Source organism: Acanthisitta chloris, unplaced genomic scaffold, assembly GCF_000695815.1.
Source record: "Acanthisitta chloris isolate BGI_N310 unplaced genomic scaffold, ASM69581v1 scaffold20446, whole genome shotgun sequence".
NCBI lineage: Eukaryota > Metazoa > Chordata > Aves > Passeriformes > Acanthisittidae > Acanthisitta > Acanthisitta chloris.
Genome location: NW_008676732.1, coordinates 1 through 17,309, shown reverse-complemented (window position 1 = coordinate 17,309; position 17,309 = coordinate 1). Strand labels below are relative to the sequence as shown.

The 17,309-nt window shown below is 38.2% G+C and overlaps 1 protein-coding gene across 1 annotated transcript; it reads left to right on the top strand.

Moving 5' to 3' along the window:
- Nucleotides 1–1,124: 1,124 nt before the first annotated feature.
- PEX1 (peroxisomal biogenesis factor 1) lies at nt 1,125–12,270 on the top strand (the record flags this gene model as incomplete). Its single annotated transcript, XM_009076248.1, has 13 exons — nt 1,125–1,310; nt 2,614–2,768; nt 3,962–4,151; nt 4,352–4,518; nt 5,099–5,233; nt 5,817–5,881; nt 6,041–6,183; nt 6,261–6,364; nt 7,261–7,437; nt 8,952–9,182; nt 10,636–10,836; nt 11,173–11,303; nt 11,983–12,270. Coding segments are annotated over 13 exons (1,970 nt in total), but the record flags the coding sequence as incomplete, so codon positions are not given.
- Between the last annotated feature and the right edge of the window lie 5,039 nt (nt 12,271–17,309).

Here is a 17,309-nt window from a genome sequence, read left to right as displayed (position 1 = left end):
TGCCCTGGCAGCCAGGAGAGCCAGCCACGTCCTGGGGTGCGTCAGGCAAGGCATTGTCAGCCTGTCAGGGGAGGTGATTGTCCTGCTCTACTCTGCACTGGTCCAGCCTCACCTTGAGTATTGTGTGCAGTTTTGGGCACCACTGTATAAGACAGTTATGAAGTTACTAGAGAGTGTCCAAAGGAGGGCAGCGAAGATGGTGAAGGGTCTGGAGGGGAAGCCATATGAGGAACAGCTGAGGTCACTTGGTCTGTTCAGCTGGAGAACAGGAAACTGAGGAGAGACCTCATCCCTGTATACAACTTCCTTACAGAAGGAAGTGGAGGGGAAGGCACTGGCTTCTCTCTTTCAACCAGTGACAGGACCAAAGGGTATAGTCTGGAATTATGTCAGGGGAGGTTTAGGTTGGATATTAGAAAATGGTTCTTCACCCAGAGGATGGCTGGACACTGGAACAGCTCCCCAGGGAAGCTGTCACAGCACCAAGCCTGACAGAGTTCAAGAGGTGTTTGGACAATGTTCTCAGGCACATGGTGTGATTCTCAGGGTTGTCCTGTGCAGGGCCAGGAGCTGGACTAGATAGTCCCTTCCAACTGTATATTCTGTGATTTTTTGCTCTTTCATTTACTGGCTTTTATAAATACTCGTTATGGGGACAGAAGAAAAACAACTCAACTGTTTTCTTACAGAGCCCTTACATTGCCTGGCTATACTCTTTTTGCTTAAGTCCCTACTTAGGTCATTGCTTCAGAGAAAAACAGAAAAATTAATAACAAGCTAGACCCTTTGCTCTGGAAAATTCTTCCAATTGCAGGACTCTTTAATAGCTAATTTAGACTGCTGCTAATACTGCTCTGATTTTAACTGGGAATTAGACCTCTAGACTTCTGTAGTGGTTAGTGAAAGATGATTAATCTCATTTTAGGACAGCTGGAACCATCTAGTAGTTTTTTTGATAGCAGATCTGGGTTCTTTTCTTTACTGATTGTTGCCTGTGGTTGAATGTTGGTACCTGGATTTATAGGTGTAAAGTTATGCTAGATAAATCAAAACATTGTAGTATTACGTGAGCAGGATGTAGTCAGTCTGATTGTTCTGCCTAATACATTCTGTCATTATAATAGTATTTTCTGTTTTAGGAAAAAGATTGGTAAACATAAGGAAGATTATAGAAGAAGCTTTTTTAGAGGCAGCATGGCGACAGCCATCCATTCTTTTGATGGATGATCTCGATCACATTGTTGGAGTGCCTTCTACACCAGAGCATGAGAACACCCCTGAAACTGTTCAAAGTGACAGACTTGCTTATGGTAATACTGTGCTACCTGTGCCTGGATAAAAATGTAATGCATCTTAGAATTTCTTGCACTTGAGTTGTACTGTCCTACCTGAACACTTCTGTCTGTATCATTATTGCCTCTGGACCACGTGGTGTTCCAAGGCAGGGATTCACAAATTCTGGTATGTAGACCATTTGTGGACCAATAGCTGATTCAGAATAGTCCACTCTGGAGCTTGGGGTAGTCATTGCCAATGACTTTGCCAATTCCACCACTGCTGCTGATGGTAAGGCCTGTTGTCAGTACCACTGCCGGTGGCAGAGGCTTCTCTATTCCCTTTTTTATTGTTCATGCACTCAAATATGTGGCAATTAATTGCACACTACAGATGAATCTTTAACTGATGATTATTTATAAGATCAATATTGTAATTGACAGTCATTAAAATTCTTTTTGTTTTCCATGATTGTTACTTATAATTACAAACAAATAAATTTGATACTTACTGATGTTTAGAACCAACTTCTTTGTAATCCTGCTTGGTATGTTTTGTAGAGCTTCTGTTGTATTTTCAATGTACCAATCCACAGATGTTAAAAATAAGATGATCAATTATAGTTTGACGTCCTGTACACAGTTCCTTTTTATTCCTGAAAATCTAGGCAGTGATAAGTGGCAAATTGAAATTAAATTTAAATTATCAAGATTAATAAAGCCATAGCAAAAATACCTTGCATTCCTTAGCTCAGTTTGAGGGCATTAGCATAATTTTTCATTAATTCCTTTTGAAGTGCAGAAAATCTTACTATAATTTCTCTTTTAAAAATGTGCTCTTAAGTTACATGCAGAATTGTTTCTTGTTACTTCATTTACAGGTACAATGCATACAACAGAACTTTAGAGTTTTGAAGATTAGCCCTTGAAGATCTACCTTGCATCCTTAATTTCTTTTACTTTCATGTGTTGCTTTTTCCTAGAGTGCCTATTTTCTAGGCTTAACATCTATTTTTGTTCTTAAAACTTTTCCCATTTTACTTTGCATGGAGGGAGTAATAGCACACAAAAGTAGACACCATCAGTGATGTTACAAAACTAGCTTTTAAAAAAGCACTTCTGATGCCTTTTTATAAATTGAATATACTGTCCTAGAGAAAATTACTATGCACTCTTTTTTTATATTCTCATTTAAAAAACAGCTGTCAACATGGGAATAAAAATAATACAAGCTTTTACATTTTATGTGCCCTAATGCTGCTGCCCAGTACAGTAGAAATGTCTGTTATGAAATGCAGAACCCTTTTTTGTTATTTTGCAATTCGTGTTCTCTGTTTAGTTTTGAAGGATCTGATGAAAGAAGTTATGTCCATGGGGAGTTTGATTGCATTAATTGCCACAAGTCATTCTGAACATTCCCTTCATCCTTCCCTGGTTTCCGCTCAAGGGACTCACCTATTCCAGTGCTTCAAATATATCCAATCTCCAGATCAGGTAAATTCAAGTAAAATGGTTAAAATGTTGTTTGCCTTCCCAGCAGCTCAAATACAATGCTGGAACTGCTGCAAAAATGGTAGGTTACACCCAAATAAGAGAAAAAAATTCTGAAATCTTAGTTGTTCTTTTATGACACTTAAATACCTCAGAGCTTACATCTGTCATTATAAAGTTTTTAAAAAACCAGAAGTAATCCAGTGAAAACTCCAGTTGGCCCTGCCCTTTGCTGGTGACAGTGTGTATTCAGAGGTATTTCAGTTCAACATAACTTGTTAGTCAGCTTGTCCACCACAGGTGAGATGTGCAGATCTCTTTGTGACCTGAAGGAGCAGGTTTGTAAAAACATACGAGTCACTACAGTTAGATCAGCAAAATTAAACCTAAGTGTGGTTTTTCACAGCTCGGAGAAATAAGTCGGTCCCTAGAATGTGTATTTTAAAAATTGTTTTCAAACTAAATGTTAATTTTATGGGTTTTGGGTTGGTTTTCCGTGTTAATTGTATCCCTCTACTTTTGAATATATAGAAAGAAAAACAGAAGAGTAAGCAGTATTAATTTTCTTAAAGGAAAAATCAGATCCTTTGAACCTGTGTACCCTAATGTCTTGTTTGTATTTAATGTGAGCTCTTCCTGCCTGTGTGTCCAACAGTGAAAAGCCCCTGAGGAGGGGATTCTGTCTTAGATGCAGTGTAGCTTTCTCCCACTTCCTGCAAGTCTGCTGTTATTATTCTTAATACTAGTACGTGAATAAGGATGAGACATCACTGGAAAAGTCAAGATCTCCAAAGACAGCAAATTATCTGATGTATTTCTAGCTAATGCAATATATTAATCTCAAATATATTCTGCTCTTATTGGCAAAATGAAAAATGCTCCTTTTCCTGTAAAACAGGAAAAAGTGTCAAACAATAGAATCTGGGGGTGGAGGATTGTTGCGTTATTATTGTTGGATTCAAGGTAGCTGTGGCGAGGTAAATATTTAAAACTATAAAGCAGGTGTGTTTATTGAAGTGCACCTGAAGAACTAGCTTTTATTTGTATTCATACATGCTCAGGTTTTGTTATTTGAAGGTTTGGTGACATGCAAACATCCAAGGGAATTTTAGTAACATACATTTAATCCTTGAGTTCCTGAACTCCATATAAATAGTAAACTCAATATACACTTGCTGCACAATTCTGTTTTTCAGAAGCAAAGATGTGAAATGCTGCATTCCATAATAAAGAAGAAACTGAACTGTGACACAAGGAACTTCTCTGATCTTGACCTCCAATGTATTGCGAAGGAAACAGAAGGTTTTGTTGCTAGAGATTTTACCATGCTGGTTGAACGCGCCATTCACACCTGTGTTTCTAACCAGAATGCATTGGATAATGGTGGTATGTTGACAACAAAATCTCTTGTTTCAGAGTCTTGCTTCTGGTATCCAGAACGGGTGGAGTAATACAGAAATAAATCTCCTAGATTTTATATTTTATGTCAAAAATTTATTTACTTATGACATACTGTGAGGAATTAGTTACTGGTAGTCTGTGTGGCCTCTTTGTTCAGGATTTTTTTTTTCTTTTTTCCTGAGCAGAATTGAACCTGTCAACTGTGGATTTTCAGAAAACTCTAAAAGATTTTACTCCATTAGCTCTGAGAAATGTTAACCTTCATAAACCTAAAGACATCGGCTTGGACAGGATTGGTGGCCTGAAAGATGTGAAGCAAATTCTCAAGGATACCATCATGTTACCTGCAAAGGTACCAAGTTCTTTAAAATCTGTTACTTGAATTTTGTAATTCAATAACTAACATAATGTTAGTAGGGGAAGAATGATTTTTAAGGGGTGACACAGTATTTGACAGTGAGATGACTGGCATGATTTTAAGCAGCTGTTGTAGCTTTTGAGTCTTCAACTGTCTTCAGCTACTGGAAAACTTTCTTCTTCCCCTTCCCTCTTCCAAATGCAAAAGGCAGTGGCTTGAGCTTTGCTGCAGATCGAGTATTGCTCTGGAATATTGGGGTATTGCTAGCATTATCTTTGCTACACAGTCTGTTGCAGGGTTTGTGATTAGGCTCTGTAAAGATAACATTTCTAGATGTCTTCTGCAGTGCTTTTGCTAGGAGTATTTTCTTTTGGATGAATCCCAATCCATCAATCCCTCTATTTTACTTTGGCCTTTCAGCATCAAGATGAGCCATCCGTTTCGGTCTTCAGAGACTCCATTTGATCACAGATACACTATGTTCAGAGAAAAATGATCACTAGTGAGTGATGTTGCAGGACATTACAGGATAATTATGTATTTTAGAATATGTCTCTTTGAAACTCTTTTCCAGTACCCAGAATTATTTGCAAACCTACCCATACGACAGAGATCTGGGATCTTGCTGTATGGAGCACCTGGAACAGGAAAAACACTGTTAGCAGGAGCAGTTGCTCGAGAGAGTAGAATGAATTTCATCAGCATCAAGGTAGCAAGATTTTAAGATTAATTGATGCATTTTATTAACTGAATGAAATTGGTCAACTTAATACCTGAAAGTATGTGCTTGTGAGAGCAAAGACGGGTAAGAAACTCACATTTAAAATTTTGGATGTCTCTGGATCTTCCACCATCTGATTTCTGGAATTTCACCGTTTTGTTACTGAGATCTTTTTGTATATTAATTCATTAGCAGAATTATAAAATTGAATTAAATGTTCTTTGTTTTCTTTCTTTTTTATAAAAGACCCTGGATTTTGGTTCCACTGGACAATGCAGTTGAGGCAAAATATTTTAAACATATTTTCAAAATACAGTGTAAACCTTTGCCTCGTGATACTGTAACATGTTCTGTTATAGTAGAAAAATTGAAATGGTTAGTTTAAAATAAGTTGGAACACTTAAAAAATTCTTTTGGCTTGTCTGGACCCCTTTGGCCCTTCTGTTCAGAGCTGCCATTGTCTTGGTTACAAGAAAATTGACTCTAGTCCACAGAATCTCTGCTGGTGTTGAATTGCACATTAAAACCAAGAAACACGTCATAAGTGTTCTTTTCTGATTGTTTATTTTAGGGACCAGAGCTGCTCAGCAAGTACATTGGAGCCAGTGAACAAGCAGTTCGAGATATCTTTAACAGGTTCGTTTTGTAAAGATTTGTGATGTTATGTATTGTATTCAGTTAGGTTCTCTGAAGTAAGAAGAATTTACCTTTAATATTGCTAAACATTTTTCCCTGTGGCTGAAACTTAAACAGATTTTTAAGTATTACCTTTGATTCTTTTTTTTTCCCTTTTAGAGCTCAGGCAGCTCAGCCTTGTATTGTTTTCTTCGATGAGTTTGATTCTATTGCTCCTCGCCGAGGTCATGACAACACAGGAGTCACTGACCGAGTGGTTAACCAACTGTTGACTCAGTTGGATGGTGTGGAAGGCTTAGAAGGTAATAACTCATCTGTGTGCTCCTTTTTATGCAAAGGTTTAGCAGATGATAATGGCTTTTTTCTGCACTTTCCCAAGGGGTTTATGTGCTAGCTGCTACTAGTCGCCCGGATTTGATTGACCCTGCATTGTTAAGGCCAGGTCGGCTGGATAAGTGCCTGTACTGTCCACCTCCTGATCAGGTGAGGAAACAAATGATTTCATATGAGAGACAAGGGAAAAATCAAACTATTGGGTTTTATTCTCCTTTTCTTTACATTCAGTGCAATTTCAAACCTGGACAAAGTGGACTTGATTACTCAGGTCCAGTTATACAGCAGTATAAATTCACTGATTTTAGTGTCAAAGTGTTCAGCATAAAACTGGGGAAAGAAAAGGCTGTTTGTCACAATCTTCAGGATCAAGCCATAGCCTGTGAATATAGCTGATTTAAAAAAAAAAACAAACTTCAAAATTGAAACAGGAAACTCATCTGCAGAAAGAAATTGGGTGCAGCGTAGTATATATGCTTACATATATAGTATATGTATGTATTTATAATGTTCTGCATCTTTCTTTGCATTGTGAGTCCGGTGGATCTGCTGTTTGCTTGAACCATAGCCATTCCTTTGAGGCTGTACAATGTGTGTCTTTGATTCCCCATTTGATGAGAAAAAAATTAGTGCTGTTTGTTTTCAGATTAGTTCATGCATGTAAAAATATCACATCATTTCATCTTGAAACACACATGAAGATGATCCTGTGCCTTAATAGCATAGATATATTTGTTTTAAACTTCTGGTTTAGAGTAAGATCATTCAGGTAAACAAAAGTTTTTCACTTCTAGCATATTTTTCTTTCCAAAACGATGTATGAGTAGCAGAGTTTATTTTCATATTTTTATGTAAAAATCCCAGATATTAACTGGATATTTAGAGAAATATATTTCTCTGTATACTGCATTTGGTTAGGCACTTAGAATTAAGATCCTTCCTCCCTCAGATAGAAGTTGCTTGTGACAGGGGCGAAGCACTGTCAAGCAATCAGGGCAAGGAAAATAACAGGTTGTTTTACTGACTTTTTTTCCCCTTTTTTACAGAATTCACGCTATGAAATCTTAAAAGCTCTCAGTCATTCCCTGTCCTTGGCAAATGATGTGGACTTTCAGGATTTGGCAGCAAAAACAGAACAGTTCACAGGGGCTGACCTAAAAGCATTATTATACAATGCCCAATTAGAGGCAATCCACACTAATTTAAATTTAGGTGTAACACAGGTAAATGAAACTGATATAAAAGAAATCTCTCCTCTTTTTATTTTTATGTTGATGTGTTTGAAAGGGTTATTTTTCTCCATGGTTTTTTTTTAGCAAAATTATGTTTAATAAGCCTCAGTTTTCATACATTTTAATATGTCTGCAAAAAACACAAGAATAATGTAACATATTAGTTTAAATCCTACTTAAAACACAAGGGTTTTTTTTCATTTCATGATAGGTGTTTAATGTTAAATAGATTTATGTAAGCCCAGCTCAGATTGTGAGGAAGGACTGACAGATTGACAGGAGGAATCCCACTCACTGTTTCTTAGGAGCAGCTAGCAGATTGTGTTTTGAGGTGGCACATTTTGAATGATGGTAGAAGCAGGAAATTGGTGGGTTTTGTGGAGTTTATCTAACAGTTTGAGTTTGATTGAGGTCAGGAGAGAAGTGGCAAGAGGATGGCAATATCTGAAATGGCCTTCTCTGGCTCATCTTCCAGGCACCAGCTAGTACTTGCACTTCCAAAGATCAGGATCCCACCCTTGGTTTGTACCCTTTATGTGACTGACAGATGCTTTCTTCTTTTAGCCTCTGTTCAGCCACCTCTCTTCACATTTTTAATGCCTGTCTTCTGGTTCTAGCTGGAAAGGGGCAGGCATGGCTTCCACTACTTGGAGGTCAAAGGGAAGAGTTGGGTCAGGGGTGCAAAATCAAGGAGACCTCTTGAGTTCTTTTTGCCCCAGCTGTTACCAAGGAATGGGACTCTTGAGAATGCAACTCTTTGTATTGGGAGGCATCTCCAGCATATCTTCCCTAACACTCCCTATGCTTGTAGCATCAGTAAGTATGTGATTATCCATGATAAGAGGGTGCCATTGCTGGAAGCAGTGGTCTCCAGAGTGGTGTGCACCCACCCCAGAGTGTGCACAAGACAGTCCCATCGAGGTGCAGGAAGAAAATATTAGAACTTCAGTAGTACATGTATATAAATTACAAATAATATGCATATACTTGGGGGATTGTGCTCAGAAGTAGTTTGCTGTTAGAGATGTGCAATCAAAAAGGTTTGCAGACACCAGTCTAAAGCAACAACTGTGATTTCCATGTCAGCACTTAAAATGTATTGTCTATGACTGAAAATTAGTAAAGCAATTAGGCACTGTAAAAGTAGGCTCACATCTCCTGGAGCACTTTACACAAGATACTAAATTGTCTGGAGGGAAAGATTGAGACAGAAGTGATACAGTTCTACAACAGAAACCACACATGAAGATTCCCAACACTTGGGGTTACTGAGTGAGTGAGACAGTTCAAACAAATAAAACCTTATTTTTCTAGCATGAAGACAGAAAGTTCTGCTTAAAGGCGTTGGATTTTCTTGGCTAAATATTTGGAAATATACTCCTAGAGAAAGACAGATTTCTGCTAGAGTCAAATGTAAATCAATACTTTCATTTGCACAGTATATGGCTTTTTCAGATTGCAGTCAGTTATGAGTTAATTCTTCCAATGTTCTTTCTTTGTCACAGGATTTTGCATCTAGTTCTGATAGTGACTTCAGTCTCTCTTCCATGGTTTTTCTAAACCACAGCAGTGGCTCAGAAGATTCAGCAACAGAAGGAGAAGCAGGGCTAGAGCAATCTCTTATTTCTTTAGACATGTCTGACTTGCTTCCTGAAGATCCAAGGTCCAACATGTATCGTATTTATTTTGGAAGCTCTTATGAATCAGAGCTGGGAAATGGAACTCCTTCAGAACTGGTAAACTACTTAATATTTTGAATTTTCTAAATGTTATTAGTTGTGAAGCAGAAAAACTGGTGTGGTTTTGGGCATATGGTATGGTTTTATAAATACAATTATGTCGCCTGTGACCTTCAAACTGTCTTCAGTCTATACCTTGTGGTCTACAGTAGGGAAGGGAAGGGGATGGAAGGATGTGTCAAAATACAGTGTGGACTTCACTGCAACTTTGCAGGACTTTAAAAAACCCAGAATACTGCTTAATACTTTATAATCAAGCAAACTGCATTAATTCTAGATCTTACTGTCTGGTCAAATGGCTTGGTCCCTTCCAGAGTTTAACACTAAAACAGTTGTCGACTTCGTGGTGGTTTGGGGTTGATTTGTTTTTTTCTCTTTAATTTCGTTTTATTGCTAAATAAATACCATCTGACCATCCATCTTTCAAGAATTAAGTTATAATGTTAAGAATCAACAAACCTTTTTCAGTTTCCAGTAAAGTGTGTGTTGATAGCATAATCTGACCATGGACTTGCGTAAAGCACAAAACTACGCCTTAGCTTCCATCACTGCTCTTAAGATGCAGAATTCCTGGTATTGTAGAACCATGTTGCACAGAAAGCAGCAGGTTCTCTGCCTAGCTTGCAGGTAGGGAAATGCAGGTTGGCTGCTCAACACCTGGACAGTGGTGAGCTGGTCAATTCATCTCACTTGGCTGACAGGTCAAGCAAAACAGAATAAACTGTCTCTGAGCTCCTTAGGGTGAGCTGATGATTTCAGAGTTTGTGTGTGATCCATTCTCAAAATCTGTTGTAGAACCGTTACTCCTGTTTTCAAAACTGTCTTACATTGATTCTTAAAGCCAAAAATAACTTACCTTGACATTGGAGATCTAATTACTGACTGCTAAGGTGCTCTGGTGTGTTTTGTCTTGCATTATAGATGATAGTGTTCGATTAATGTATCTTTAGAGACTTGAGTTTTCCTCTGACTGTGAGAATTCTTCAGCAAGGCTACAGGGGCTTTGATCTCTTAAAGTTACTGAACTTGAAAGGTGCATATTTTATCAAGTGCATAGGGAGTTTGGAGGTGATGAATGTTTAAATTCTGAAGCAATTCCAAAGCTAACTACATGAATTTGCCCAGATTTCAGAAACACTTATCTTCATAAGTAAATAAAACAATGTACTTAGTAGACCTTTATTCTTTTTGAGACAGGCTGTTGCAAAAATATTTGCATCTTTTTCCAAACATGAAACACTTCATTTTCAAATTTGTGCCTTTGCCCAAACACCTTGGCAAATGGATCTAAATCCTTCTGTTCAAAAAATGATGTATGTGATATATTTGAAAGAGAAAGTACTCTTTTTGTCAGTGGAGACAAGCTTGTACTGAAGTGTAGGCTAATTCCTAATGATTGCTCTTTTGGATCCATAATGAGTTAATATATTTCTCCTTGTGGTCAATTTAGAGCTCTCTGTGTTTGTCTGGACCAAACTCCATAACCTACGATTTCAGCAGCGTGACTCAGAGAGACATGCCATCCTCACAGCCTTCACTGCTCAGAGCAGCTTCTCAGGAAGGCTCCCTGGAAAACAACCAGGAGCAGCAAGCAGAGCACCTGAGGACAGAAATCAATGCTATCAAAGCCAACTACAGAAGCAAGAATGGAGTATGGCTTTATTATTATTACTATGTCTTAACATTTCTCTATTGTCTTCCCACACTTGGTATTTCAATAAATATTTTCTTCAACAATATTAAACATAATGTAACAAAAATAGGAAAGATACTTAGTGTGAGGAAAGCAAGCCAGATGTTAACATTTGTAGAGCTAAGTAGTTATTTCTCTGTTATTGATACGGAGGTGGAGGAGGAGGAAGTTGTAACTGTATTTGTAATACACTTGTCTGTGCATGTAATGAGGAGGCTCCAGAGCTAGTGATACTCATGGCACCATGTTTCTGTGGTCAGTTTTTCACTGTCTGTTCATGGCTCTGTTTCCTAGGAGGACGGCACCCTTAATCAGTCAGTGCTTGCCAAGGCCACTTTAGTTATTACCCAGTCCCATCTGATGACTGCACTTCAGTGTATGAGACCATCCATTAGTCAGGATGACTGGAAGAATTTTACTGAGCTGTAAGTATTTGTTTTTTTGCAATTGTGAGTTCAGTGGAGATTTGGTCTTTTCACATTCCTTATACATCAGAAACACAATAGTGTGGGGAATGGCAGCAGAGTTGCATAGCTTCTGGCAGCAATTTTTTCAGAAATATTAAATTTGGTACTGGGAAAGAGAAAGTATTTCATCCGTGCATTGTCTTTTATTGGGTTTTATTCATGTAGGACCTGGAAATCACAGACCAGAAACCCCTTGTGTTAAGTTTACAGCTGTACCACTACAAAGAGGCCCCAATTCTCTAAGATTTCAGGCTAGGTCCTTCCTGCTCTCACTGAGTAGTAGTCCCTCATATTTACAAATTGCTGGGGTTTGACTCTCTGTAGTGGTATTTGTAGCTGCCATGTTTGGGAAAAGGCAATAATCTGTAGAATTATAAACATGTTGGAAAGGAGAATGTGTCTCTTAGACTTGGAAATGACTGGAGTGAAAAAGCTGGGGAAAAAAGGGAAGCAGAGCAGAGAGCTCTCGGAGTTAGGTTCTGGATGGTGCCCAGGTCTGAGGAGACATGCACTCTTAATTTCCATAAAAATATACTTACACATCTGTAGTTCTGTGTTGCATTAATGTGCAGCTGGAGAGACATATGGAAACAAAGGCACTTCATCAGAATTTGCTACTATCTTTTTCTGTTTCCAGGTATGATAATTTTCAGAATCCTAAGAAGAGGAAAGGACAAGTTGGCTCAACATTCAGGCCAGGACAAAAAATGACTCTAGCTTAGTAACTTGTATTTGCTTGTAATTGCTAAATTGTAACTGGAAATTACAAATGTGATTAAATCAGATTATTTATATTCATATGGATTTATTAATGTAGCAGTTGAAGATCAAGTTTCTTTTACACTTACATGCTGTAAAATTATGTCACATTTTATTTTGAAGAAAATTGTCTTCCTCCAGATTGATATTAAATTTTTTGAGAGAACACTGATTATATCTGTCTAGTTCTTTATCACATAGTATTTTAAATTTAGTTTTTTATCAATATAGTTGCCAAAACCTAACAATTATTTCCTGTCCCTATTTATCTCCTCACAACAAATAGAATCTGTTCACATGAACTGTAATTCCTAATGGTGGAAATGTTTTACCAGAAATTCTAATGGCCTCTGGAGGGCTTAGAGGCAGGTGGTATTTCAGGTTTTTGCTGGTGGGAAGCTAGGCTAATATGTTCAGAATAACTATAGGAAAAGAAAAGAACCCGAGATAATGGTATCTTGTTTCCTGCCGTACTTTATTAATCAGAAGAGTATCAAGTTGCAACTGTACCATCTTATCCCTACCTTTTCTTCTTGGAGAGTGTTTGAAATCATCTCTGATGTTTGGAAGCTTTCCAATGTTACGTCCTGAAATTAGTCACAATTACTTTCTTGCATGGAGATTGTTAAGGAGTTGTGTTCCTCAGCTGATACACAGATAAACAGGTCTTAACAGAAGGAGGGAGAAAGAAGGATGGGGCAGGAAAGAAAACTAGAGATATTTCCCATGAGGCTATACTACCCTTTCACAACGTTTTGCAGTACTGGGGAATTTTGCTGGGTTGGTTTTTCACTGATCTTCCTTCTCTACTATTTACCTTTCTGAGGTAATCAGGAAACATATGTTTATTTTTTTTCATGGCTTTTCATATCTGTTATGTGCCTTTTTACACCAGTATTGCTTTGGTCCATTGGGCATTATTCCCCTTTCTGTGGTGAGATTGTGTCAGCTTCCTCTGATCTCTTCTTCAGGCATATCAGTAGTAGTAGCCTTCTTCAAGCTGCTCCTGAATGTTAGGTTGTGTGGTCCCACTGCATGTTCCAATTTGTTATTTAATTCATTGAAATGTATCATGCTACATCAGTAATTGGAAGAACACATCATATTGTCCATGTGATTATCCTGTTCAATGCTGTCTGTTTGTAGTTCCTATTCCCAACGCCAAAACCCATATGATTTCTTTGTTCTGTAGCTGGTGCAGGTGAAGCCTGGACACACCACAAGTCCTGGCTTGTAGCAGTTAATCCCACTGATTTTCTCATTTTTGCTCAGACATTGCTATTTGCTCATGCTCAACTCTTGCTTCAGTAGGTTTTGAAACTGAGAATTCTTATTGCATTACCATAAAGCTCTGCTGCTTGGTATGTGTTTGTTTAGCATTAGGGCCATGCCCTAGATTACCTCTAATCTTACATTCACCTTTCTTACATAATAGTGTCATTCCTTTCCTTGTTCACCATGTTTTAAATAGGTGTAGAGGTGAATGTGAAGAGGAGTTGAACAGAGAAGCAATTTCCTGCAAAGGAGCTAGTCATTCCCTACCATGCCCCATGGTAACTCTTATTTGCACTGTGGGAAATCAAAGGTACTTTGAAGTAATTTCTCTTTTCACGAAAGCCAGGCCAAAACCCAGGGATATTGTTAATGAAATGCAACAGCTGGCAAGCTGTAACTAGTTACTCTGCTTTGTTTGTGTGTCAAAACTCAAAAATGTCATGGGTTGGGGTTTTTTTTATTAACTTTTCCAGGTCCAGTAAGGAGGTTGGAGCGAGGTGGGGGTCAGTCTCTTCTACCAGATAACAAGTGACAAGACCAGAGGAACTGGCCTCAAGTTGTGCTAGGAGAGGTTTAGATTATATATTAGGAAAAATTTCTTCACTGAAAGGGTGGTCAAGCGTTGGAATTAGGCTGCCCAGGGAAGTGGTGGAATCACCATCCCTGGAAGTGTTCAAAAGGTGTGTGGATGTGGCACTTGGGGCTTTGGTTTAGTAGTAGCGAACACACCCCCAGCAGTGCTTGGTTAATATATTGGACTCGATGGTCTTTTCCAGCCAAAAATGACTCCCTAGTTCTGGCCTTCAGGGTTTAGTTTATTTGTGTATCTATTTCTTGTCATCTCTTTTCCTACAATTATTCATCCAGTGACATTTTGAGCTTATTCAAAATATCTTTTTCTCTTCCTTGATCTTCAAAATAGTTTTAATCTCTAATCTAAGGAAATGTTCTATTACCTTCTATTCACATACTTGCATTCGAAACTTCAGCCCAGTTAGTTTCACTGATGAGTTCCTGTAGTTTCTCAGATAGCAACAGGAACTTTTCACTTAGTCTTTCACCTACTGCCCTAATGATTTTTCAGTCAAAGGTTTTTTTCTACACTACCACCTCTATAAGAAGGTGGTGGTCTAGCTCTTTCCTTGCCTAAATTGTTTAAAGTGTATTGTGGTTTATTACATCTTTTCTGTTTGGTAAAGACTTAACTATTACAAAATCATTAAGATTAGCCCAAATTAGTAGTAGCATCTGTTCTTTAACTTGTGTCTAGATAATGGTTGTACCAAATTAATTGAAAATAGAAATTATTTGACCTTCCTTGTACTGATAATCTCATAATGCATTGATGCTTAAATCTGAAAGGACCAGTCACAGGCTAATCATGATTATAACAAAGATAGCACAATAATCTATGGAATTACCTTCACACCTGAAATCCTTTAATTAGAATACTGTACTTCAATGCAAAGTGTTACACTGTGAAGTTAGAAAGGAAAGCATGCTTGCTGATTGTTGAGGTCTGATCAGTCCTATTAGGTACTGCACTGTTGTGGAAAATGTTCTTAAAAAGCAGGAAGCCTAGGTTACAAATCTGCTTTTCCTTTCTTCATGCAAGGAATTTCAGCTCAGGTGTGTTAGTTCACACATCCCCCTACACATGTCACCTGGATTGGTGCTATGGACAGGTTCATCTGACCCAAGAATTACATCACTCTGAATAACGAGTTGTGGTCAGGTGATCTTTGGTTATATTCTGAATTATATTAGCACCTCATCTTGAAAGGACAGTAAAGAATGTAATGAACAGGGACTGAGTTGACTATCACAGATCTGTAGCTAAATGGAGGATAATCCCTTGTATTGAAGTGTTGGGCAGAAGTGTCAGCTGGCCTGTGGAGGCTGTGAAGAAATATGCACAGAGAGAAAAGGGACGAATGCTATCGTTTGTTTCATGTTCTGTAGGGCAGTAGGATTTAGCTGCAGTGGCCCCTGGTGATACCACAGGCAGTCAAACAACATATGCCATGCTTGAGCCTTTCAAGGTGTTTCTAAACTCCTCCATCAAGTCAAGAACCAAATAAACTGTGTGAACCAGCAACCTAAAGATGGAGGAATTCTGTGCCTGCCTACTGGTTTATCTGTCACTCCTACCTCCCCGAAGGGATAATGATGTCAGTTTTTCTGAATATATATTGCCGCCCATATAAAGGTTTGTTAAGCTGAGGTAACTTTTTCCTTTCACTTCTGTTGTCACCAATGATGTCAGCTGTCACTGACATTTTCTCTTCTGAAGAAACAAGTGTCAAATATTGACGTAAAAGCTAATGTGCAAGTCATTGTTTCACTTTGTTAATATTGTTACTATAATTTTTCTTAAAATTTACTAAATGTTTGAAGCTGTCTTACAGCTGTGTAGCTGGGATCTTTTTTCAAACAATGCTTTGGAAAAATGTACCTGTTTTGAAGTGATCCACAATTCTGCACTGAGTCTGTTGACTGGAAAATGTTTCTGGGAAAAATAATGAGCTAGTGGGTCAATTCTGCCAAATCCTGGTTTAATTAGTGCAATTAACTCTACTGAGAGGCTCATCTGTCTGGAATCTGGTAATTCCTAATAACCAAAATCTGACAGACTTGTTTTCCCAAGAACCGAGGACATTGGGGCATATTGAATACCACCCAATGTGTTAGGTCCTTTCACTGTTAATGCTATTCTGCCATAAATCACATTTCTTGTGTATTTGGGAAACAGAATTTCTGTTGTACAGTAAAAACTTCACAAGTTGATTGATTGTACGGCTTCTTAAGGAATCAAACTTTGTTCCATTTCCAAAGAAAAAAATAGAGATGGTTTCCTAACCCATTTGAAATTAACTTCAAACATAAGCAACATCTGCTGAGGCTTAGATCACTTGCCTTATGTTTTGTAATAGGTGTCACCAGCTAGAACGCTGCTTGACAATTTTTTAAGCATGGCAGTTAGCAGCCTGGTTAAAACACAGGAATTTTATTATTTATGTTAGGTTTGAAATTTACTTTGGCTTTTAATTCACCTAAATTTTACGTGGACCAGTATCTGCATTTATTGTCATACAGAAGTTTCTTCCTCCCTCTCTTCTGGCATTAAGGAAACAAAGCAAATTTCTTCACCCCAAAAAGCAAGCAGATCTTTTAAAATACAATTTCAAAACAAAAGCATTGTATGAACTTGATTTTTTTCACAGGTTATTTTACTCAAATGAGCTGGGGGGTGAAAATACATATTTGGCTTCCTTAGTCTTATTAATTCATTTAGCATTTTACTTGTTGCCTAATATATTTCTTAACTCCTAGTTAGTATGAAAATAGTAAAATACATGCATGCTGTATCATTGCTTGAGGATTTGACTGTTTATTGTTTAACACCTCCCAAGCTCATATAGTAGGGTGGGAGTGAAGCCTACTTCGCAAGACATTAAGGCAACAATCATAAAACCATAAGCCATGCAGGAATGTGGAAGAGACCAGGAGCAGAACAGAGTTTCTTGCATGAGTTCAGTGGATGTTTGCAGCATTAAGCCTATGGAATGAAGTTGGGAGACTGGACTACAGTCCATTGATGTCAGTTGACAGGTAAGGATTCACTTCTCTCTTGCAGGCATCGTTTGGGAATAATCCATTTCCAGCTGGCACTTGAGAAGCTTGGCTGTAAGGTTCAATTGCTTTTGTTTTCCTGTTTCTGAAACAGCCCAAACAGTAACAATCTGTCATAGGCACACTGAAATGAAAATCTGTTGACTAAGATTTAGTGTGCTGTTCCTGTGCTGTTCCAGATGCAGCAAAGAGATGGGGTGATTCCAACGGGATGAAGTTTAACAAGGCCAAGTGCTGGTCCTGCACTTTGGCCGTATCAATCCCATGCAACGCCACAGGCTGGGGACAGAGTGGCTG